This window comes from Lissotriton vulgaris, chromosome 1_1, assembly GCF_964263255.1.
Source record: "Lissotriton vulgaris chromosome 1_1, aLisVul1.2, whole genome shotgun sequence".
NCBI classification, from domain to species: Eukaryota; Metazoa; Chordata; class Amphibia; order Caudata; family Salamandridae; genus Lissotriton; species Lissotriton vulgaris.
In genome coordinates this window covers 1,959,870,248-1,959,892,609 of record NC_141685.1, presented here as the reverse complement: position 1 = coordinate 1,959,892,609, position 22,362 = coordinate 1,959,870,248, and the positions used below count along the sequence as shown (strand labels likewise).

The following is a 22,362-nucleotide window of genomic DNA, read 5'->3' as shown; positions in this document are numbered from 1 at the left end:
GAAGATACTTTTTTAGAAGCAAAGGGGAGATAGGTTCCCAAGCATGGAGTAGGGGAGCCGCAGGCGTTAAGCTGGTGATAGCATCAGGAGGGGAAGTGAGTAAGATTTGATCAGGGTGAGTGGATGCAGCAGGAGTGGTATTAAAGATATCATAGATCCTATCAATTTTCTCAAGAAAGAAATTAGCCAGGGTATTGCACTGTGCAGTGTCTAGCCAGGGGTCCTTAGGTACAGAGGACGCACCTGAAAGGTCTTTGACTATTTTAAACAGGGCCTTCGGCCGATTTTGAGCCGTAAGTATGGTGCTGTTAGCAAAATTGGCTCTGGCAGTATCACAGGCAGAATGATAGGCTTTAAGGGCAGCCTTGTATTTTACTTTATGATCTGGGCAGTAGTTGGAACGCCATATGCGTTCCAATTTTTTACAGTTGGATTTTTCTTGGCGAAGGGAGTCATTGAACCAGGGTGCCGGCGGGTGATGGATTTGTGATTTATTTCTTTGAGTTGGAAGACAGGAATCCAAGGCTGTTGTCAGCCATGATCTAACAATGGGTAACTCTTTAATAGTCACACCGGAAAATGAAGGTTTCGAGTTGGCGAGAAGAGTGTTTAATTTGTCTATATCTAGGCGTTTCCAGTTCCTACTGGTTTTATGGGGAAGAGCAGTGTTAGAGGAGTTAACCATAGATATCTTAATTGAGAAATTAACAATAAAATGATCAGACCATGTGACCGGAGATGAAGATTGATAGGAAATGCCAGTGAGGTTGGAAATAATAGGGTCTAACAAATTACCGGCCTTATGTGTAGGGCCGGAGTTATGAAGGTGAAGATCTAAAGCTGCAAGATCTTGTAAAAGACGCGTAGTGATGGCACACGAAACCGAGTTAAAATGGATATTTAGGTCACCAACGACAAGAAAATTAGTCGAATGTGTAGTCTATTGTTGAGCCTGTGTTCCTAGTGACCCTCGTTAGGGCTGCCGGTCTTTGCAAGGGACTCCTTCCGTTTAACATGTGCAGGAAGAGGGCTTCCAATTCTGCTGCACATTTCTTCCCCATTGCATCTTGTCTACTTTGGTTGCCCTGTCTTGGCTCAATAAAGTTTGCTAGGTTTCCCCCCTGTCCTTGGATTAGGTTCATGTTAAAGTCACCAGTTATTAACATATTATCGCTTGGGTAGGTGGATTTCAGCGTGGTGATTGCAGCAATTAGTTGCTAATCCTTTTCCCTTTATGTTTTCCCCCTGGGTGCATGTATAAATTCAGAATTAGTAGACCCATGGTAGGAGATTTCAATTTTGATGCATTGCATCCAAGTAGAGTCTAATTCGATACAGGTATCTCTCAAAAGGAAATCAGTGGATATAAAGATTGATAGGCCTCATTTTGCCCTACCGGGCCGTGCCTCCTTTTGTGCTGGTATGAAAGGTTCTTTATATCCCACAAGTGGCGAGTTTTATGTCTGCCACGTTTCCTGAAGCAGAAGTTTGTTATATTGGGTGATGAACTCTATGAAGTCATCTTCCTCCAGCTTTGTGCTTAATCCATTGACATTCCAAGAACAGATCTTGCAGCCCTGCTCTTTTCCTGCTGTTTGTCTTCCGTTAATTCATTCTACGCTCCTTTAGATTAATACCAGGGGAGCTTGTCGGTTCCTCTCAAGTGTGGCTGCTTCCTGGTGGGCAAATGTGATGGTGAGTTGCCTAGATAGGTGACCTTCTTCTGCAATGTCGCTTCTTTGGTCTGGGCCTTTCGCACCTTTTAGAAGATTCAGTTTCGGACTTTGTTTCTGCAGCGGACTGGGGTATCGTGCAGGCTCCACCTTTTTTAACTCTATGCCCCATAGGGTGAATTCCTCCCTATGCAGCAGGATTAGTTTTGTGAAGTTGTGTTCGGTCCATGTTATAATCGTGGAGTCAGGGCCTGTTTGGTAAGGATTTGGTTTGAATTCAATTGACTCCAAATCGCCTGATTTTATATGGCGCAGGCCTGGTAATTCTTCTAAGAGTTTTAAAATGGACACTCTGTTCAAGATGTCATGGGGCCCTCTCGAGCTGTATTGCGGGATTAGTTCGACTTTTTTACTTGGGATGTATCGTATTGGGTCTTTGTGTCTTTTACTCTCTCCGTTGCTTGAAATAGATGTGCCTACCCGGTCAGCCTCCAGATCAAGTGGGGCCGAGTTAAATTGATGTTGGGAACCATTGCTCTCAGGACCGGTGGAATTCACAACTGGTGGTGCTTGTATTTCGCCAGTCGCGGTACAAAACGGGGTGGTAATAGACGGAGCATCTGACGCAATCAAACACTCACACCCAGTCAAAAGATCTGGGTTTAATCCATCACCGTTCTTTTGCCCACTCTGCCACCCCAGTTCAGACATGGCTATATGCAAATCAGTCTGACCTTGTGCCTCATGGGAACAGTCCAGCCAGAACTGCCAAGCCATGCCTTTCCTGGACAGGAAACAAGTTTCCGAGGACCGGTTTCTGGCATTCCAGCCCCCTTTTGTACCACTTTTGGCCGCCATAAGTGTGGCAGGGTATGCTGAGACGTGAGTCCTTTGCTCACTTTGCCACTGGATTCAAGCAAGCCGGGCTGAAGACGGTTGGAATGCCAGAAACCGGTCCTCGAAAGCTTGTTTACGGTCCAGGGAAGACATGGCTTGGCAGTTCGGGCTGGACTGTTCCCATGAGGCACAGGCTCAGACTGATTTGCATATAGCCATGTCTGAACTGGGGTGGCAGAGTGGGCTAAAGAACGGTGATGGATTAAACCCAGATCTTTTGACTGGGTGTGAGTGTTTGATTGATTCAGATGCTCCGTCCATCACCACCCCCTTTTGTACCGCTTTTGGCCGCCATAAGTGTGGCAGGGTATGCTCAGACGTGAGTCCCTTGCTCACTTTGCCACTGGATTCAAGCAAGCCGGGCTGAAGACGGCTGGAATGCCAGAAACCGGTCCTCGGAAGCTTGTTTCCGGTCCAGGGAAGACATGGCTTGGCAGTTCGGGCTGGACTGTTCCCATGAGGCACAGGGTCAGACTGATTTGCATATAGCCATGTCTGAACTGGGGTGGCAGAGTGGGCTAAAGAACAGTGATGGATTAAACCCAGATCTTTTGACTGGGTGTGAGTGTTTGATTGAGATGCTCCGTCCATCACCACCCCCTTTTGTACCGCTTTTGGCCGCCATAAGTGTGGCAGGGTATGCTCAGATGTGAGTCCCTTGCTCACTTTGCCACTGGATTCAAGCAAGCCGGGCTGAAGACGGCTGGAATGCCAGAAACCGGTCCTCGAAAGCTTGTTTACGGTCCAGGGAAGACATGGCTTGGCAGTTCGGGCTGGACTGTTCCCATGAGGCACAGGGTCAGACTGATTTGCATATAGCCATGTCTGAACTGGGGTGGCAGAGTGGGCTAAAGAACGGTGATGGATTAAACCCAGATCTTTTGACTGGGTGTGAGTGTTTGATTGATTCAGATGCTCCGTCCATCACCACCCCCTTTTGTACCGCTTTTGGCCACCATAAGTGTGGCAGGGTATGCTCAGACGTGAGTCCCTTGCTCACTTTGCCACTGGATTCAAGCAAGTCGGGCTGAAGACAGCTGGAATGCCAGAAACCGGTCCTCGGAAGCTTGTTTCCGGTCCAGGGAAGACATGGCTTGGCAGTTTGGGCTGGACCGTTCCCATGAGGCACAGGGTCAGACTGATTTGCATATAGCCATGTCTGAACTGGGGTGGCAGAGTGGGCTAAAGAACGTGATGGATTAAACCCAGATCTTTTGACTGGGTGTGAGTGATTGATTGATTCAGATGCTCCGTCCATCACCACCCCGTTCTGTACCGCTGTATTTCTCCAGTCGGCGGAGCCCATTTCTTTCTTCCGTTGGGCTTCGTAAGTTTATCTGAGTCAATTTGTCTGTTGTTAGTGGTCGTTTGCAGGATAGAGAAGTTAATGTTTGCTTTATTGCCGTGCTCAGTATCTGTATTTTTTGATGATTCTGAGCTCGAAGATTTGAGTTCTGCTTCCCTCCTGGGAAGTCGAATATACTGAACACTTTCCTTGCTTGGTGAGTTGGACTGGCTCGTTCAGTTAGGCCGTCTGGAGTAGTGGGTTGCTTTGTTGGGGAGTTGTCAGTTGGAATTGGCCCAAGCACTGACTTTGTTTTGTTTTGAGAGGGGTCACCCTCAATCCGCACTTTGTTGTTGGCATCGTCTGAGTCAGAGTTTGTTTTTTGAGGATGAGTTACCGTAGGCCCTCGGGTGTTTGATTTGGTTTTTCTTGCTTTTCTCAAGCGCTTCCTTTCTCTCTTTGTGAGAGAGGTTGACAAATTTGTTTGTTTAGGGCTTATTTGGCCTTTTCTTAGTGAATCCTGGTTTTGTGGTGCATCCTCTCGCGTGTCAGACTGAGCTTGTTCGTCTAAGATTGCTGACGTCTTGATGTCGTCTGAAATGGGAGAGTATGATTTCTCTAGTATTTCTCGGCTCTCTTCATTGCTCCGGGCATTGATTGCCCTGCCAATTCCCTCCTGGCCGTCATGTTCAACTCTTTCCTGGCTGGTGGTCATTCTGGTCTCTTTTGATGGTTCCTTAACGATCCCCAATATCTGGGTCATCAAAGTAGATACAGTTGCCAGTTTGTCAATTATTTGGGGGCAATGGCAAGTGTGAAAAGTGGTATCTTTGTTGAGTTGCACCTTCTTTATCATGGTGTTGAGGTCCTGTAGGTTTGATTCTATCCCCTGGAAGTGGATGGCCAAGATGTTAAGCAGATCGACTTGCGTGTCTAGTTTGTCTACATGGTAGGACATTGCTCTGCCTATGGTTTCCATGGTGTTTAATAGTTGCGGCCATATGGTGGCCATTTGCGTACTTTCCGGTGTTTTCCCCTGTATTTGGATTGGTAGGGGTGAATATTCAAGATGCTCGGATGTTCTGTGTAGGTGTAGTGCTCATGCAGTTGCTCGCTCCTCTGAGGTGAAATGTTTTGACTGCCCTCCTCCTTTCCTGTTCTGAACTCATTCGTTTCTGGTGACTGGCGCCTACTTTGTTTGAAATCTATTATTTCATTTGCTTCTTTTGGCTTTGAAATTTTGATGTCTTCGGTTTCTAACCCTACGAAGAGAAGACTATGGTTTTCGGCTATATTGTCTTGTTCCGGTGAAAATTGGCCTCTCATTAAACTGGGAAACTGAACCATTGAAAGTGGGCTCGGTTCTTGGATGAGATTTTGGTTATACAGTATGCCTCCTTCTGCTTCTTTAAGTGTCGTTTTCTGAGCTGTCCAAAGAGTTTGCTATGAGAAAACAGTGCATGTAGGGTTTCTATAGTCTTTGCCGATTTTGTTGAATAATGAGTCAAAAAAAGGAGATTTGGGCCGGCACTAATTAACTTTTTCCGATTGGCGAGCATACCTAAGCAAAGACTTCTCAGTTTATAGCTGGTGTTTGATATTGCCAATATGCCCACAATGTCAACATGTGTAGTAAATCAGTTGAAAAGATCATTAGTCTATCAAAAATTATAGAGGCCCCTCCATTATGAAAGCTCATAAGGCCTAGGAAAAGTTCTGGCAAGCTCTCGGGGGAAGGCACGATTGCATAGCTTGCTCCATCTCCTTGCATGTCATCTGAGAGACTAGTTAAAAACCTTTGTTGCCACCATTTGTGTTTCTCCAATACTGTCAGCATGATGTTGCTTGAGGAGTCGGGAGGGAGCTGGGAGTAAGGCACGGTATGAGGGACAGACTCCATCAGTTGGACTTGCTAGGTTCGGAGACATCCCTGCCAGTGACCACTTATAATGGTTCAGTGCCGACTTCATACCTCTTAGCTGATGCCTGTTACCTGCTAACTCAAGCTGCAGGGCTAATGCCCTGGTGGCTTCTAGGAGATCCTTGAAAGGTTTTATGGTATGCAGAGGGGAGGAGCTTTTGCTCTGTTTCTACTTGCCACCACCATACTACAGTTGTAGCAATGCAAAGAAAAGTTAAGCAAATCGAGGAAAGTGAAACATGCATAGAAGAATTGCAAATTCAATGCACCGATTGTAATTATTGTGCCTTTTTATAAACAGTGTAAATTCAAAGCACTGAATGTAACCATTGCATCATTTTCCTACTTAGTTTGTATGAAATCACCACCCCAGCTCAGGGAGTTTCCTCTGCACAATATAAATTATTTAAATTGCTGTTGAACAACTGTTCAAACTTAAGGCCAGTACTGCTATCAAAATCCCCTTGTACCCGTGGGTAGAAGTAGATCTATAAAATATTCTCACAAAAGTAGATACCAACCTTGATTGCAGCAAAAAGGGTTTTCACTAGAAGAGGGACTTACGGGAAACTATCAAGAAAAAAGTCAAAACTAATGCCTCTATTACAGTCATTACGGAAAAGAAATTAGAAGGCAAATGTATCTTTATGGGAAGCCTAATGTGCCCTCAATTAGCAAAGCAGCGGTCGAAAGGAGCAAAAGGAGTAGAACTTCCTTTCAACTATACAATTTATTGCGAGATGTGAATTCAGTCACTGCTGATCAAAGACTCTGGGAATTGAATTACGAATTCCAGTGGATCAATACTTTGCAACAGACTTTGCCCCTGAGCCACTCATCACTTCTGCCCACCCCAGCTCAGTCTCTTTTTCAGTCTTGAGTGACCATGCCCTTTGATCAGTTTCCTACATCTGCAGGTAATTCAATGCTCACCTGCCTGCAACTAAGCAGTTATTTTTTGTTCAGAACACCAAAAAATAAATGAATAAATCATCAGAAGGTCTATGTTTCAAGTGGAAAAATCAACAATTTCAACTTCACCTCTGAAGAATTAATTTATTATAGTGGAACTACAGTGAAGAGAAATTAGGAAACTTCAGCTAGATCTTCAGAAAGTTAGAGTAATAAAAAAAAAGTCAACTGCAAAAGCAGTCATCGAATGGAAGTCGGGCAAAACAATGAAAATGGAACAGACACAATCTATGGCACCAAGAAAGCTTTAATTACCACAGAAGCTGGGGGCAATACAGGGGGCCGTAAGGGAAATGAGCGCTTGCCATCACCTGAATGTCCCACTATTTGTGACTCAACCCCCATTTAACTTGTGGATTTATACTCACTCGCCTATATTGATTAGTGCACATAGGAAATTTCTGCTAAACAGATGTCCTGCTAGACTTCGTTCCACAAACATGCTTTGCAAGCTCTGTGAGAGGGCAAGATTTTGCGCAAGCACTGATGAGGATTCACATCACTGGGTGAATTGATTTTGTATCTGTTAGGTCAGGGAGAGCAATCTTCATAATTCTTCAAAGCCAAGTGAACAATCTACAGAACTATTAAGCATCCAGATAGTTCAGTAAATGCCCGGTTTTCATTCTATACAGTCATGCATACAAACGTGACCTGAGGTGGATACAACAGGCCTTGTTGCTACCTGGTGAACCCAGCCTGCTAATCTGTTGTAAATTATAAAGATATGACTGTTGCTACAGTAACTTCCAACACTAATCTTTTTACAGCCTATCCAGAGGTAATAGTGTGCGGGATTGCATTCATACTGTGAGGTCTGCTACCACTGCTAGTGTGGCTGCTGGATGAAAGCTTTGTCCCCATAAAATGAGGGTCTCTGGCCTCAGACTGGATGCTTTTCTTGTGGCCTACAAATGCAGGGTCCATGCTGCTGCAGTGCCCCTACTGATATCCCTGCTTTCGTTTACTGAACTGGAGGCTGTCAGAGTTCTCTACACATCTAGTTGATAGGCTGAACCTATGAACATAGCATAGTGTAGTGACAGCAGGCTGTTATCCAAAGGCATATAGGAATGTTCTCATGCGAGCAGCAGACCTAACCATGACCTACTGCATAATGTATTGTGAATTCTAATGTGGGTTTAACTTGTTCCTCTACCTCTTGCCTACTGAGACAGGTTGGGCTGACTAATAGCAGCCAGTGTGTTGACAATACACAGGCGTATGATCACTTCCATGTACACCGTTGGCCTCCAAGTGCTTATTCTCCTTCTCAGGAGACAGTGCTTTCTCAGTCATGAGATTTATCAACCACTTGCAGGCTACGTGCACCACCATGCTCACAGGTCCCATATGTCATTGTATGTATGCATGTATCTATGTATGTATGTAACTATCCATATAGGGCCTGATTCACAAAGGTTGGTATTGTTTGGTTTGCTCCATTCTGGTCAGTGCCTTAATGAGAAAATTCTCTCACTCCTCAATTTGAATTACCATTTCACAATGACATGGTACTCTCTGTATATTTATATTAATGAAGAAATAGGAACCGCTGCATTCCCAATGTATTCAAATGTAAATCAGTGATACAAATTTTCTGTGATTTAGGGTGTTCGGGATGTTCACCTCCTGTGCCAAGAGGTACTACATGAAATAATGTCCAAGAAAACCTTACGCCGTGTAAGGTAGGTCACGAGCACTCCTTAAAGCGACACAGTCGCTATCCTTCAATGAAGAGAAAAAACGAACGTAGCAATTTATCTTTTTCAAGTTGATGGTTAATTGTCCATATTGATTAACCTGCATTGATGTTTTATAACCAACTGATTCAACTATAGATGGTTTATCATATGACATAATATGATTGAATTATAGACTGAATTACATTTGCCATCAACTTGAAAAAGATAAATTGCTACGTTCGTTTTTTTCTCTTCATTGAAGGATAGCGACTGTATCACTTGAAGGAGTGCTCTTGACCTACCTTACACGCCGTAAGGTTTTCTTAGACATCCTCTCTGTACATTTGCAATATCGGCAAAATTCACAACCAGAGGAGGGAAGGGGGGGGGGGGGGGATTGGGAGGTATGGTCTTATTGCCTCTGAATATAACCCCTCTAAATATGGGGATCCCTTCTGGTAATAATTACAGACATCTGTCTCCTCTCTTACCCCTTGATCTGAGTCATGCGACGCATTGTACTGATGATCCTGATCTGGCTCAGGTGGATCACGGAGAGGAAGTGTAGACTCTTATTTGACTTATTATGGACCTGTATTTGTTTCCTTTGTAGCTCCTTTATCACAAGGTGAGGAGGATGCTCTTGGTGTAATTGGTGACCCATCAAAATCCGGGAAATGTCCAAATGTTCCTTGAATAACCACTTCCAAAGTATGTGCCATATGTACAAAGCATTTTTGAGTTGCAGTTCCAATCGCAAAAATCCATTTTCAAATGTACAAAGCACAAACTGCAATTCGGTAACACACTACTGAATAGAAATTTTTGTTTGGGATTCATATTTGGAAGGGCAGTGTTTAGGGTGTCCCTTCCAAATACGGATTCACAGTGGATTATGGTTGCAAAACATTACTTTTTTACTGGCACCTCAAAGGAAGTGGCAACCCATTCGCAAATGGGAAAGGGTCCACCTGAGACCCCTTGCCTTTTGCGAATGCTAAAACAAATATTTTTAGGAGCAGGCAATAGAGCCACAGAACATTGCTTACTCTTAAAAAAAAAGAATGAAATGAAATTGCTTCATTCTATTTTTTCAAACAGATTCTATTTTCCTTTAATGAAAATATGCCGCATTTCAAAAGAGGAAAAGAAAATGCTTGATTAAAAAGCAATCATAGACATGGTGGTCTGATGAACCCAGCAAGCCACCATCCCTTTGATGGCTGCAATTCCTAATGGTAAGCAAACTGCAACCTACCTCATACTGTAGGTTGATTTGCGATCCACTAGGAATCGGTATTTAAAAGGTGTACAATTTTGTTCTGTAAGAATTGCAATTAGGAAATCGCAATCCCTACATTTTGTCCTACATTTTTTAGAAATTGATTTTTTTACTAACTCTGAGATGTTTAGGCATGTGCAACATATCCTCCTCTGACCATAATTGGTAGATCTTGGATGCCGCCCAACAGAGGAGTAAACAAAACAAAATGCCAGTACTGCACTGTTATTTGACCATTATTAAAAGAAACAATGAATAAAACAATTGTCCTTTCAGAAACCAATATTTCAGTTTGAATTCAATCAAGATGAATTTTATTTGTATCTATCAAAAATTATTTTTAAACCATTTTTCCAATTTTATCTAAATTCTCAAAAAGTAGAATCAACTCAATTTTTCTTATTTCTATTTTTATTATGGAGCCCCTTTTAGAATTGAAATTCACAATCATACTCTAAAAAACAACTTTATATACAACATATACACTGTGTCAGAGTCATACACCTATTACACTATTTCACCCATCCGTACATACATTCTCACATCATACAAACACAAAGATGGTCACCCTGGGAAAGTTGTATTAAACCCTATTTATGGTGTGGCACTACAGATTTAGTATATAGAACAAAGGAATTTGCGAAAACAAGGCCATCTAACAATATGACAAAAATTCAAATTTTTTTTGGCAAACAAATGAATCAATATAGATTGGCCTAAGAAATGAAAAGGTCTACACGTTTCGAATCACCCTCACTGCGGGGATTATCCTCAGGACCAAAGATTTTTCTGAAAGACAAAAACAACACAACCTTCTTATTTCCTATATTACAGAACAACACCCCCAACTGTCATTCACTCAACATTCTCATCTTACCTCTATATTCTGGAAAATAATTTTCCATGTCAAAAATCTGAAAGTACAAAAATGATGGAAACTGTGGCCATGACTGCTCTTAAATGTGGTCTTTAAATGTAGGGCCCAAATGTATGGGAAGATTCTTACTTGATTAGAGTTCAAGAAGTGGTCAAACTTCAAGAATGGCGCAGTGTGACTAGGCTTCTCACGCTTGTCTTTATGCTTTACCTTTAGGACAATACATTTTTTCAAAAATTCCATCCCGAATAAACTGTTATTGATAGTCTACAAATGCAAGAAAACGGTTTACCTTATTCAAGTCGTGTGGTCTTTTTTGTCTTTAAGATCACGTTCAAATACGATGACATCAATCCAAACCTGTGGCAGGACAAATTTATTTTGTCAGACATCTAATTTTATCGGGAAAATGGGCGCCTTTTCAATGCGTAATCGGAACTAATATTACTCTCTGGCTCCGTCAATAAATGTTAAACCACTCTGAGGCACAGCCAGTGTTTGGGTGCATCCTGGATGCAAAAACTTCTAATTGTGCATCACCCTCGAGTTGAAAGATTAAAGAGGCTTTTTATTCTTTGGCTGAGGCTCTTGGTTCATCAAAATGCACCCTTTTACAACAACCGCAGTTGAAACTGCCGACACTTTCCGGCTACTTCAATGGATGTTATCGAAATTTGCTTCATAAATGAAAAGCATTTAATCTGGCTTCATGCTCTGGTAGATAGATTTAATAACATTTTTACCTTGTTCGTAATACGAGGCTCCCAAACGAGGCAACACTGGTGAACATGGGTGACAAATCTGTTTGCTTACTCAATAAGCAATTGTGTGCCACGATTAGACGGCGCGGTATTTTAGACATCATCTCTTAACAGAGGATGCTGGGAAAGGTAGTTTATCCCGCTCGCGGTTGTTATGGCATTGTTTCTCGAAGTAAACCAATACAGAGCTAATATAATAATTATATATCAATGTTCTGTCTTCTATCGGTTGCTTCATGCAGTTTACAAATATGTCAACATGTTGTAATCTACACAATTTTCTAGAGCATCCAAGTTTGTCCAAAGAGTCACAGACTTGTTAACTGAATTGACTAGGTGCAGAACGATGATGGTGGACTAAGTTTTTTATAGAAATTTTTTTTGGGAGTACTTAGTAAAGTTCTTAATCAGTTTATCCGGCCCGAATGAAACCTGACTATGTCAACCGAGTTCCTACATATTAAGAGCTATATATGGATGAACCAAGCCACTGTATTAGAACTCACTTATAATTGGCGCTTCTATTGAATTAAGTCTGCTTCACCTCAAGATATCTGGTCCACAATACATTAATTACCAAAACAATGCTTCTGAATCTTAAGATTGGTCCTACAGATGATAGATTTCTGATAACTTGTTCAGTCCATCGACTGCTATGTTGTACTTTATAATTAGTGTTGCTTCTCTTTTGGTCAGTTTGGGCTCCAGGTCACCTCCTCTTGCATCTTGGTCCACTTTAGAGATAACAGTCCATCTCAGATCTTTCTCAGTATGGGCATGGGTCTGCCAATGATGAAATAATGGTGCCGTCTGTATGTTCCTTTTAATCCTGGACCTTTGCTGTGTTATTCTATGTCTGACTTCTTGATTGGTTATTCCAATGTATAGTTTTTGGCATGGACACACTATACCATAAACCACATATTTAGACTTGCAGTTCGAACAAATTTCATGTTTCCAGTAGATTCCGTTATGTCCGAATACATCTTCTTCGATAGACAAAGAACAGCAAATACATGTTCCACATTTGTACCTGTAATTGGCGGTAGGCCGACATAATCCCGCAAAGTGGCGGTTTTTGTTTGGGTAAAGCAGCTCTTACAATTTGGTTTGCAATGCTCTTATCTTTTTTAAAAGCAAAGAGGGGAACCTAAATGAGTTTTGGATCTAAGGTCTTTATTAGATGCCAATTCGGATTGATCTGTTTCTTAAGCCAGTTAGACGTTGGACAGAACGTGGACACACATACTATAGATCTACTGAGCTTTTTTCTTTTTTTGAAAGTAACCACACTCGCTTCATAGCCTGTTTCAAAAGTCAGGACGTCAGCTCGAATAAAGAGCTCTGTGATCTCATAACTTTGGAACTATACATCGCAGCCAGAACTCAGATCCGACGCCAGTAGGATCCATTTGATCTGTAATCAAACTCTTTTCTATTTCAATCCTGTTTCCAATTGTATAATGCATATGAAGAACACATTCATTACTGTGTCTATTTCCCCTCCTCCTTCATTTCCTTTTCCCATCCCTTAAATTTTGAAAAGAAATAGATTTTTTCAGACCTTTTATAGTGAAAGGTGATACAAACTCTTAAGTCTCGAGCTGACGTTGTCTTCTTGCTCTTGACTGTGCACACATTACTGAGAGGACCCCCCCGCCCCCCAAGCGCCTTGAGACCCTTCCGGGTGAGTAGCGCGCTATATAAATGTCATGATTGATTGATTGATTGACCCGCCTGATTGTGAAAACTGGTTTACAGCTTGAGGTTGATCGCCTTTTTTAGGACAATAACCAGCTTAAGGCTGACTACTCTGAAGAGTCTTTGGCTTGAGACAGATTTTCGGCTCCCATCCAGACAGACATTTAGCAAGGTTTTTTTTTACTACAGAATACGTTTTGAAGGTGCCAAAATACGTAGTTATTCCCAGGACGATGGTTTTCAAACACCTTTCGATTCCAAATCAATTTTCAGAACTTGTAAAATGGAGTTATGAGAATGACTTGTTGATTTTATTGGGCATCTCTCAGTGACATTGATCAATTGATTTGGCTTTTTCAGTTCTTAATGAAGATAAATGACTGGATTCAGTCATCTGCTGTGTTTGGCTCTCAAAACTAATCCGAAACTTTGGCAGGGTGAGGGGGTGGTATTCAAAAGACAAATCTCCTTCACCACCATGGCATAATGAGCTCAGTGCCATTGTTTCTGCAATGTTATAGGATATTTACTCCGAAAAACTGGGCTCGTTGATACCAAGCATTGTTAAGTGCTATGGGCAGACAGAGGTTTCAGATATGATGGCGGATTTTACAGCACTAGTAAGAACTGCAACAGAGGTAGAAACTAAATATGAAATTTTACATATTGCAAACTTGAAGCTGCAGTCATTCTCATACATCACGATAAAGCAGGTTGTCGTGTCAGGAAACAGGTCACTACTTTTCGATCCTATTCAACACCAATATCCCAGTGCAGCTTCTCCACGCCAGAAAAGCCTCCTTATTCATTGAAACACAACATCTTACATTCAGCCCCAATGATGGATAAAACATATTGGAGATTGGGAGAATGTGACGCAACGGAGAGTGGGCTTCAGGGCGGCAAACAAGGATGTCTTTATAAATGACAGAAGTATGCACTGCATGTAAATCTATGATGGAATACTTGCTTCAAACAATGCAGTCTTCTGGAGGAAGAGGATTTGGGTTATAAGAGAAATCAACTCTTCTTGCGTAAAAAAAGCACTGAACCATTTTAAAACAAGTAGTTGAACAGTGTTACCGATCTCAGAAGGTGAAACATTAGAAATGAAATGGCAAGGAGTTATGTTGGACCACATTGAATACAATAAATTGGCCCGAGACAAAGTAGAGAACATTGTGCATTGCCTGTTGCTAAGAGAACCTCACTCCAACCTCCCAGCAAGTCGGTTCCTACCACCTCCAGGTTTGAAAGGAGAAACTCTATTTACCTTTAACATTGTTTAAAATTCTGTTGTAGACTAAAATGCTGCAGGTACTGCTACTTTCTCTAATGAATATTGTAGTCTGTTTCTATCCAGGTTCCTTTCTAGTGTGACTGGGATGCCTACTGAGCAGAGTTAACTTTAGGTTGAGTCACTTTATATTAAAAATAGTCTTCTTCAAAGCTTAACAATTTCATTTTGCTCATCTGCAAGTACCTTGACTGTTTTAGAAAACATCTGCCTAGCAGAAAAGGTAGCTTGGTGATAAAATGTTTCAAGTGCCACTTTATTTACTGTGATCTTAATCTTGCACTATTTGAAATCTAATACACAGGGCTTACCTTTTGAAGATTTGTACCTGAGAGGTAAACCGATTTAGGATCAAGAAGTCTGCAGTGAGGTTTTCAACAATAACAAAAATCACCATTGGTTAGCTAACATGACAAAGATGTGAACTCCACACCACAAAACATTGAACTTTGATTATGAAATTGTTAAACATCAAGTTGATGTAATTTACAAAAGAGGGCAAAACTCATTAAGAAAACAAAAAACTGTGTGACCCCTCACCTTAACTAAAATATCTCTGGCAGAACACTCAATAGTTTGAGTTTCAACTTCCCACGATAGGTTATCTTTACCAAGCAAAAGACCAGCCTCAATTGCAGCACCAATGGGAATGACCTCGTCGGGAGGTATAGAGTTCAGCAACTCCACATCTGGAAAAAGATCTTTAATCAACTGCTGAAGTTTGGGGATTCTAGCAGATCCTCCACATAGTACTACCTGGAAAGAAAAAGTAATTTAAAAATCTCAAATGGTTTAAATTGGAAAAGCCTTTACAATTCATCAAGGAGAGGAAATGTAAAAAAAAAAAAAATACATTTCTATTCTTAGGCTTAGAGAGACTAATAGCTTTATTAAATTGCATTTCAAGGAAAAGATCTTTAGCAATTGGTCCAGCTGATCTCTATTAAGCTTTATTTAATCCAATCATTTTAGTACTTGATGCAATAACGTACATTTTAGGGTGCTCATTCGGATTCGGCTCAAAGAACAAGTTACTTAACTTCGATAAGTTCCTTTGGGTTGATATACTTACCCGCCGATTCCACATCTCTTGTATCCTACAAGACACCAGACTGAATCCAGAAACCTCTGCAACAGCTGTGGCCCACTAACAGGTGGCCCAGTCAGACTCCATGTCAACCCTGCACTGCCTTTGGATCGGACAACATAGCTGCATATAGCCATCCCCCCTGCGTGCTGCTGTCAGTTTTCTCTCTTACACATTGTGTGCCCTCAAAAATCAGACATTAAACAGTGTAAATTATCTAACTGGAAAGTAAGCACCGAAAGTCCACTCCACAGAATGAAGAGTATGGACAGTGAGAAATTTGCTGTAGATAAAACATACACCAGAAAGAACAGTACCCAAAAGCAAATAACTTGGGATTTAGTGGATATTTATTTATTTTAGAAGTTTGCAAAGCGTTCAGCTACCCCCAACGGGGGTGTCCCGGCGCGGATATGTAAACTATATATTTTACTTTAATTGACACCAAAGCAGAATCAATCTATGTATTCAGCTGGCAGTTGTCCAACACCAGTAGACCCCTAGCCAAGGCCATAGCAATAGTTTTTTTTTGTAGTGGAATGAGCCCGAAAGCCTTCAGGACGTTTGATACAAAGGGTAATCCACTATGATAAGGGCCTTACCTTACTTTACACCAGTGAATCCTATGAGAGTTGTTCCTTCACCTGGTGCTCCTTAGTCCTTGTTAGGATCCAAACTGTGTAGCCTCTCCTCTTCCTTAGAGGGCAGTAGTAAAGAATAAAACACAGAGCGTGATGGACTGCCAAAGTAGGAATGGCAACACCACCTTAGAAAGAGAGAATATCTTAGTCCTACATCAATTTGTTTGGAAATAAGTTGGTATATGAACGTTGCACAGAGCACACCTACAGCTCAATGATGAGACACAGAAGTAATTGCAGTAAGGAAGACTATTTTAAGAGTCAATAAGCTAAGGGAACAACTGTGCATGAGCTTAAAAGGAGTGCTCATTAAAAATATAACAACCAAACTAAGGTCGTAGTGGAGTATAATGACTGGCGCAGGAGGAAACCTATATGTAAGCCGTGGACATGAGAGAAACAGCTAGATGACGGACTGCCAGAGAAATCCTGTGTGGATCGAGCCACCACCATAGTTGTGTAGCCTCCAGACAAAGAACTAGAATAGACACCACTATGCTTGTTGCAGTACCACATGACTGTCGAATTGCTCGTCAGGACCTGGACAGACCTGCCCTTGACAGAGGGCAAAAAGGTCTTGACAGCTAGCTGGCTGGCTGGCTCAAAAAGACTGATGTGATGCCACTGTTCCATCGGAGGCCACAGTCCTTGGATCACCACATCATCCAGGTGCTTCACATCCCTGCTCAGCTCAGGTGGAACGCACAGTCACCACTGTGAGCTCCCAGTAGGGTGAATAAATATATCTGCTACACGTCAAACTGGTATCAAACATCCACCACTGAAGATCCCAGGCACATGGATATCCGACATGCACCAAAGATCACTGTAGTTGGAGGGTCCATTGCAGAGCCTGCATATGCCAGCAGGCATGATGCACTAGGAGGATGCACATGGCCAGGAGACCAAGATGACTTGAAAGCATCCAACCTTGCTGTCTTTGAAGGTCTGTGGAGCCAAACCCATCTAATTGCAAAACAGCATGGCTCCTTCAAAAAGAATGCAAGTTAAATTAAAGAAACCTAGACATCACAGAGCCTTCAGGTGTGGCAATCATTGACCACGCTGGTGTTCATGGCGCAAGCATTACTGGCCAGGCCAACGTGCTTATTGGCAACATCCTGACTGTCTATGTGAAGGAATTTCTGAACTCTTCAGGAAAGGCAGGTAAAATATAACTCGCCATGTCCCAAAGTGCATGTACATGACAGTCTAAGAGACCTATTGCATTCAAGAATCCAAGAGCCAAACTGGCAGATGAAAACAGACATTTGCTCAAAGCATCAATCTGCTTGGATTCCCTGTCTGGTGGAGCTGTGGGAAAGGAAAGGCCTGCACCACTAGTAAGTGGTCTGATGCGGAGTCAAAAAAGTCGGGTCTCCATAGCAAGCTTAGTGCGCAGGTCAATATGGCACTTTACTGGGGGAGCAGTACAAGGTTTGGCTCATGCTACAGAAAGGCATGCCATATTAACCTTGTTAAAAGACAAGGGCTAAAAAGTAGGTGTACAGGCTTAAGAATTTCCTTAAATAAATTAGCCGTAGTGTTCACTGTATACATCTGCAAAACCAAGACCTCACATCTGTGGCCCTGCGTACCACCATTACAAAAGAGGTCAAAATACAGTTTGGTGTGGAAAGTAAATACCAATGCATTGCTTTGCACTCTGTTCATAGCACAGAAAGTGGTTTCCATCTACGGGAGGGTTGTTTGGGCAATCAGCACAAATACTCATAGGTTTTGATGCAAGTCTGAGCTAAAAACACAGTCATGCCGGACTCTGTGTAAAGAAATAATGCATCCCTGAAGCAGGAGTTAACAAGGGAAAAGATGTTCATTTCTCTACCCCCCAAAAAATAAATTGCATGTGTGCTGTAATGCATATGCATCCAAAGTATGAGTTCCTTCTGAGTTTGTATACGCATTGGAATTTGTAACCAAAGGTTATGCTTTCAGTAAAAAACCTAAGCTCGACAGTGGATGATCATCTCTGCCCTATGTTGTGCTTCAAACAATGCAGCCTTATTAGAGCACCAGTGCAAGGAATGATAGCAGCAACAGGCCAATCTTATTCAATATGGTCCTGCACCGTTTTCCTCGCTCTTTGCCCGATGCAGTGATGTTAGTCACAGTGTTGTGTGAAAAATAATATATGCAGTGTCCTTTTTGTTTAATTATAGTGTAACTGATTCTGTCTCACCAGTCTGTTGCAAGGTAGCTATATTCACCCTTGCCGTTGAAGAATAACTTCCTTATTTTGCCCATGAGTCTTCCACCATTAACTTTGTGGTCTAGCTTTGCTCTCCTTGTTGATATATACTTGTAAACTAGAAGGAATCATATTTGATTAGATGCATGCCAATTATATTAATTGACTATTTATTTACTCTGCTAACACAAAAAATCAGGCAATATTTAGGGCCTTCTTTTTTTAGAGAAAGATGGCTACTAGACCCTGTATGTAGAAGACAAGAAAAATGTCAGCAAAGATGGCAGATATATTTAAATCAAGTACCTACAATGGCCTTTTCTTGTAATATTTACACGTTTTCAATTAAAGGGGGAGGAGCCACCAAGACAGATACTTGGCTTAAGCTTGGCTCTAGGTCCTTTGCAACCTTAGCTCAAAAAATACTGAGCCCTAGTATAGTTTTCCCAGCCTATGCTCTTACCTTGGTTTCATGTCCTCCCTACCTCCACCCTCCTGCAGCAGTGCTGGTGGTAACCATATCTGATAGCACTGCAGTCTTTTTGCAGCTGAGATTATAGTCAAGACCATGCACAGAACTGTGGAACTGGTTAAATGGTTAGAGAGGTGGGGGCGCTTGAGGGCGCCAAGCAAGATGGCCGCACCTCTGTGAGGCTCCTGCTGCCCGAGATTTGATCCAATGACTATCCTGTCCATCCCATGATCATTGCACAGCTGAATTGTACCATCCTAATACCCTGAGCACGGAGCACATTGTGAGACCACTTGTGGAGCGCTTACCTGCACAGACACTGGATTGCTCGCCCCTGGCTCCTTGCCGCTGACACTCGTAAAATGGCGGACGCGGTGCCCTGGTAGCCGGCTGGCGACCCTGGGGCGCTGACTACTGAGGCGCTAGCGGAGTAGGGAAACAGTGTAATTCTGCGCGGCTAGCCCCCGAAAGCTGTCGATTCTTGACATGAGGAGCGACGACGTTGGAGGAGGAAGGAGGCCCGCTGCTGCTGCCGGGACCCCTATCACCCATAGACGGAACGTTGTGAAGGAGGCCGCGGCGTCTGAAGCTTCGGAGGAGGCCGCGCTAGACTGTGGCAGTGAGTGAAATGTCCCGATTGGAGGCCCCCCGTGTCTGCTGCTGCTCCCGTTGCTTCCCCTGCACTGTGCTGACACAGAAGATCCTGCCGCTTCCCAGGGGGTATACTGCGGCGACGGCCGGGCGGACAGAGAGGAGCTGTGCCCATGGATGTGAGAGCATTTCGGAGGCTTAGATCCGTTAGCCGGGGAATGGTTTCCGGGGGCGGGGGCCCTGCATGCGCCGCTGCGTCCGAATCCTTCTATCAGCTGGGCAGCGGGAGTGTGGAACACCCGAGCAGAGTCTGCTGCAGTGGCGTGGCGGCCTCAGGCCTGCTGTTACTGTGTCGGGACCCGACTATACCCCTTTAGAAGAGTTGAGGAATGAGGGGGTGGAACACGGATCCCCCCCGCCTGGGGAGCCGCAAGTGAGGACCCCTGAGGCAATTTACTGGATATCCCTACAGGCTCACACCCAGAACTACCTACTGCTAAGCTCTGGACCCGGGAGGATACCTGCTTGCCCAGGGGGCACTTAGGGGGAGAGAATGCTGATCGATTTACTGTGCACCCCCAAAGGCCGGGAGCCCGCTAGAAGACCCCAATACTGTAATCCCAGCCAACGACCGCTGCGGCCGCAGCGTGTAGAGTGGAACATCCGCAATGTCCCACTGGCAGATATACATTGCGCCAAAAAAAAGTGCATTGGGAGAGGCCCGCTCGTCTGGCTGAGCTCGCATACCATACTCCTGGCCCCCACCATAACTCACTGAGCGGGCACACCCGGAGTAGGAAACGGATTCCCTTAGGTACAAGTCGAATCGCAGAGCCTCCCGACAGGCCACTATGGGGAAACCAGACGGCAAACAGACAAAACTTAACTTTGACATCCGAAAAACTCCCCACTCCCATACGGAGCCTGATCACACTGATGCTCCTACCACATCTATGGCGGATCTCAATGAACTGTTGCTTGTCATGCAATCGAGCCTGACTTCTAAAGAATCTAAAATGGACTTCATGTCTGCAAGAATGGATGGCTTAACCCACAGAGTGGAGAAACAGGACAACGGATTAACTGAGGCAGAGAGGAGAATATATGACCTGGAGGATGCATCTAGCGCTACCACTAGCCGCACGCTTGAGATGGACAGAGTCCTAAAAGTAATAGCTGCTAAAAATGAGTAGTTGGAATCCTGATCAAGGAGTAACAACCTTTGCCTCCTGGGAGTGCCGGAGTCAACAAATACTGGGAAAATGGAGGCTTACGTGGAATGCCTGCTCACAACGCTCTTTGGCACAGAGGAATTTTCGTCCGTTCTTGTGGTGGTGGTGGAGAGAGCGCATCGCTCTTTGGCGAGCCTCCCGTCCCCCGGTACCCCTCCGCGCCCCATCATAGCCAAGCTGTTGAATTATCGCGACAGAGACACGGCCCTACGGCTCTCCCGTGAGAAAGGACGCTTTAAACAAGAAGGAATGGAGATATCAATATACCCCGACTTCACCATGGCCGTCCAAGAGCAAAGATGCAGATTCCTCCAGGCTAAGAAAAAACTGCAACAACTAAATATTCCTTATGCTATGCTCTTCCTGGCACGCCACAAAGTAACATATCAGGGCAAACAGCACTTTTTTACCAATCCGCAACATACTCAGGACTTCATCAAGACTCTACCCGTAGCGCCGATGAGCAGAAAATGGGGGAGCCTCAGACATAGAATAGCTCCCTGCTCTGCAGACACAATCAGCACGAAAAATTATACCACGCCTCAGCTGAGACTCTCGACGACCCCCGCGACCACTGCGGACTGTGATAAATGCTCTATGGCCCCCACCCGCGTTTCGGAGACTTAACAGGATAAGTGGCCAAATCCTTGCAGTCTCATGATCAGCCGCAGCGGTCGCGCATCATGACTGATGACTGAACCCCAACGCCGGAAACAACGACATCACCCCATCGCAAGACCTCTGCAATTCCCTCGCCTCCTACTTCCACAACAAGATCGCGGACATACACAACAGCTTCAGCACTCAACCGACGCACGCGAAAACCGAACCACCGCCCCCCACCACCACCCTCCGCGCCTGGACTCCGATCAGCACCGAAGACACCATCCGCATGATGAACTCCATCCACTCCGGATCTCCGACCGACCCCTGCCCCTCACCACGTCTTCAACAAGGCCGACGCTGTCATCGCACCCCACCTGCGGGACATCATCAACACCTCCTTCGACACCGCCACCTTCCCGGAGAGCTGGAAGCACGCCGAACTCAGCGCCCTACTAAAGAAACCTACAGCGGACCCCACCGAACTCAAGAATTACCGCCCCATCTCGCTCCTCCCGTTCCCAGCCAAAGTCATCGAGAAGACCGTCAACAAACACCTGGCCGCCTTCCTCGAGGCGAATGGATCCCTCGACCCCTCACAGTCTGGCTTCCGAGCCAACCACAGCACCGAGACCGCCCTCATCGCTGCCACCAATGACATCCGAGCCCTGATGGACAACGGAGAAACAGCGGCCCTCATCCTCCTAGACCTCTCCGCGGCATTCGACACTGTCTGCCACCGCACCCTAGTGCAGCGCCTCAGCAACGTCGGAATCCAGGAGAAGGCACTGGAATGGATCATCTCCTTCCTCGACGGAAGAACACAGAGAGTCCGTCTACCACCGTACAAGTCAGAGGCCACCGAAGTCATCTGCGGCGTCCCTCAAGGATCCTCGCTGAGCCCCCTCGCGGCCATCGCACGCCAACACAACCTCAACATCATCTCCTACGCTGACGACACCCAGCTGATCCTCCCCCTGACCAACGACCCCGCCGCCGCCAGAGCCAACCTTCACGAAGGGATGAAAGACGTAGCCGAGTGGATGACGACCAGCCGCCTGAAACTGAACTCAGACAAGACGGAAGTCCTCATCCTGGGTTCCTCGCCCTCCGCCTGGGACGACTCCTGGTGGCCCCCCGCCCTGGGCAGCGCACCCAAACCGACAGACCACGCAC

The 22,362-nt window shown here is 44.3% G+C and overlaps 1 protein-coding gene across 1 annotated transcript in view; it reads right to left on the bottom strand.

The window, feature by feature from the left end:
- The window catches only part of HSPA14 (heat shock protein family A (Hsp70) member 14), a 216,220-nt gene that overhangs the window by 40,086 nt on the left and 153,772 nt on the right, over positions 1-22,362 (bottom strand). The window contains exon 12 of the mRNA XM_086919700.1: positions 14,892-15,107. Coding sequence (XP_086775826.1) covers positions 14,892-15,107 — 216 coding nt within the window. The remainder of the gene's footprint in view (positions 1-14,891; positions 15,108-22,362) is intronic.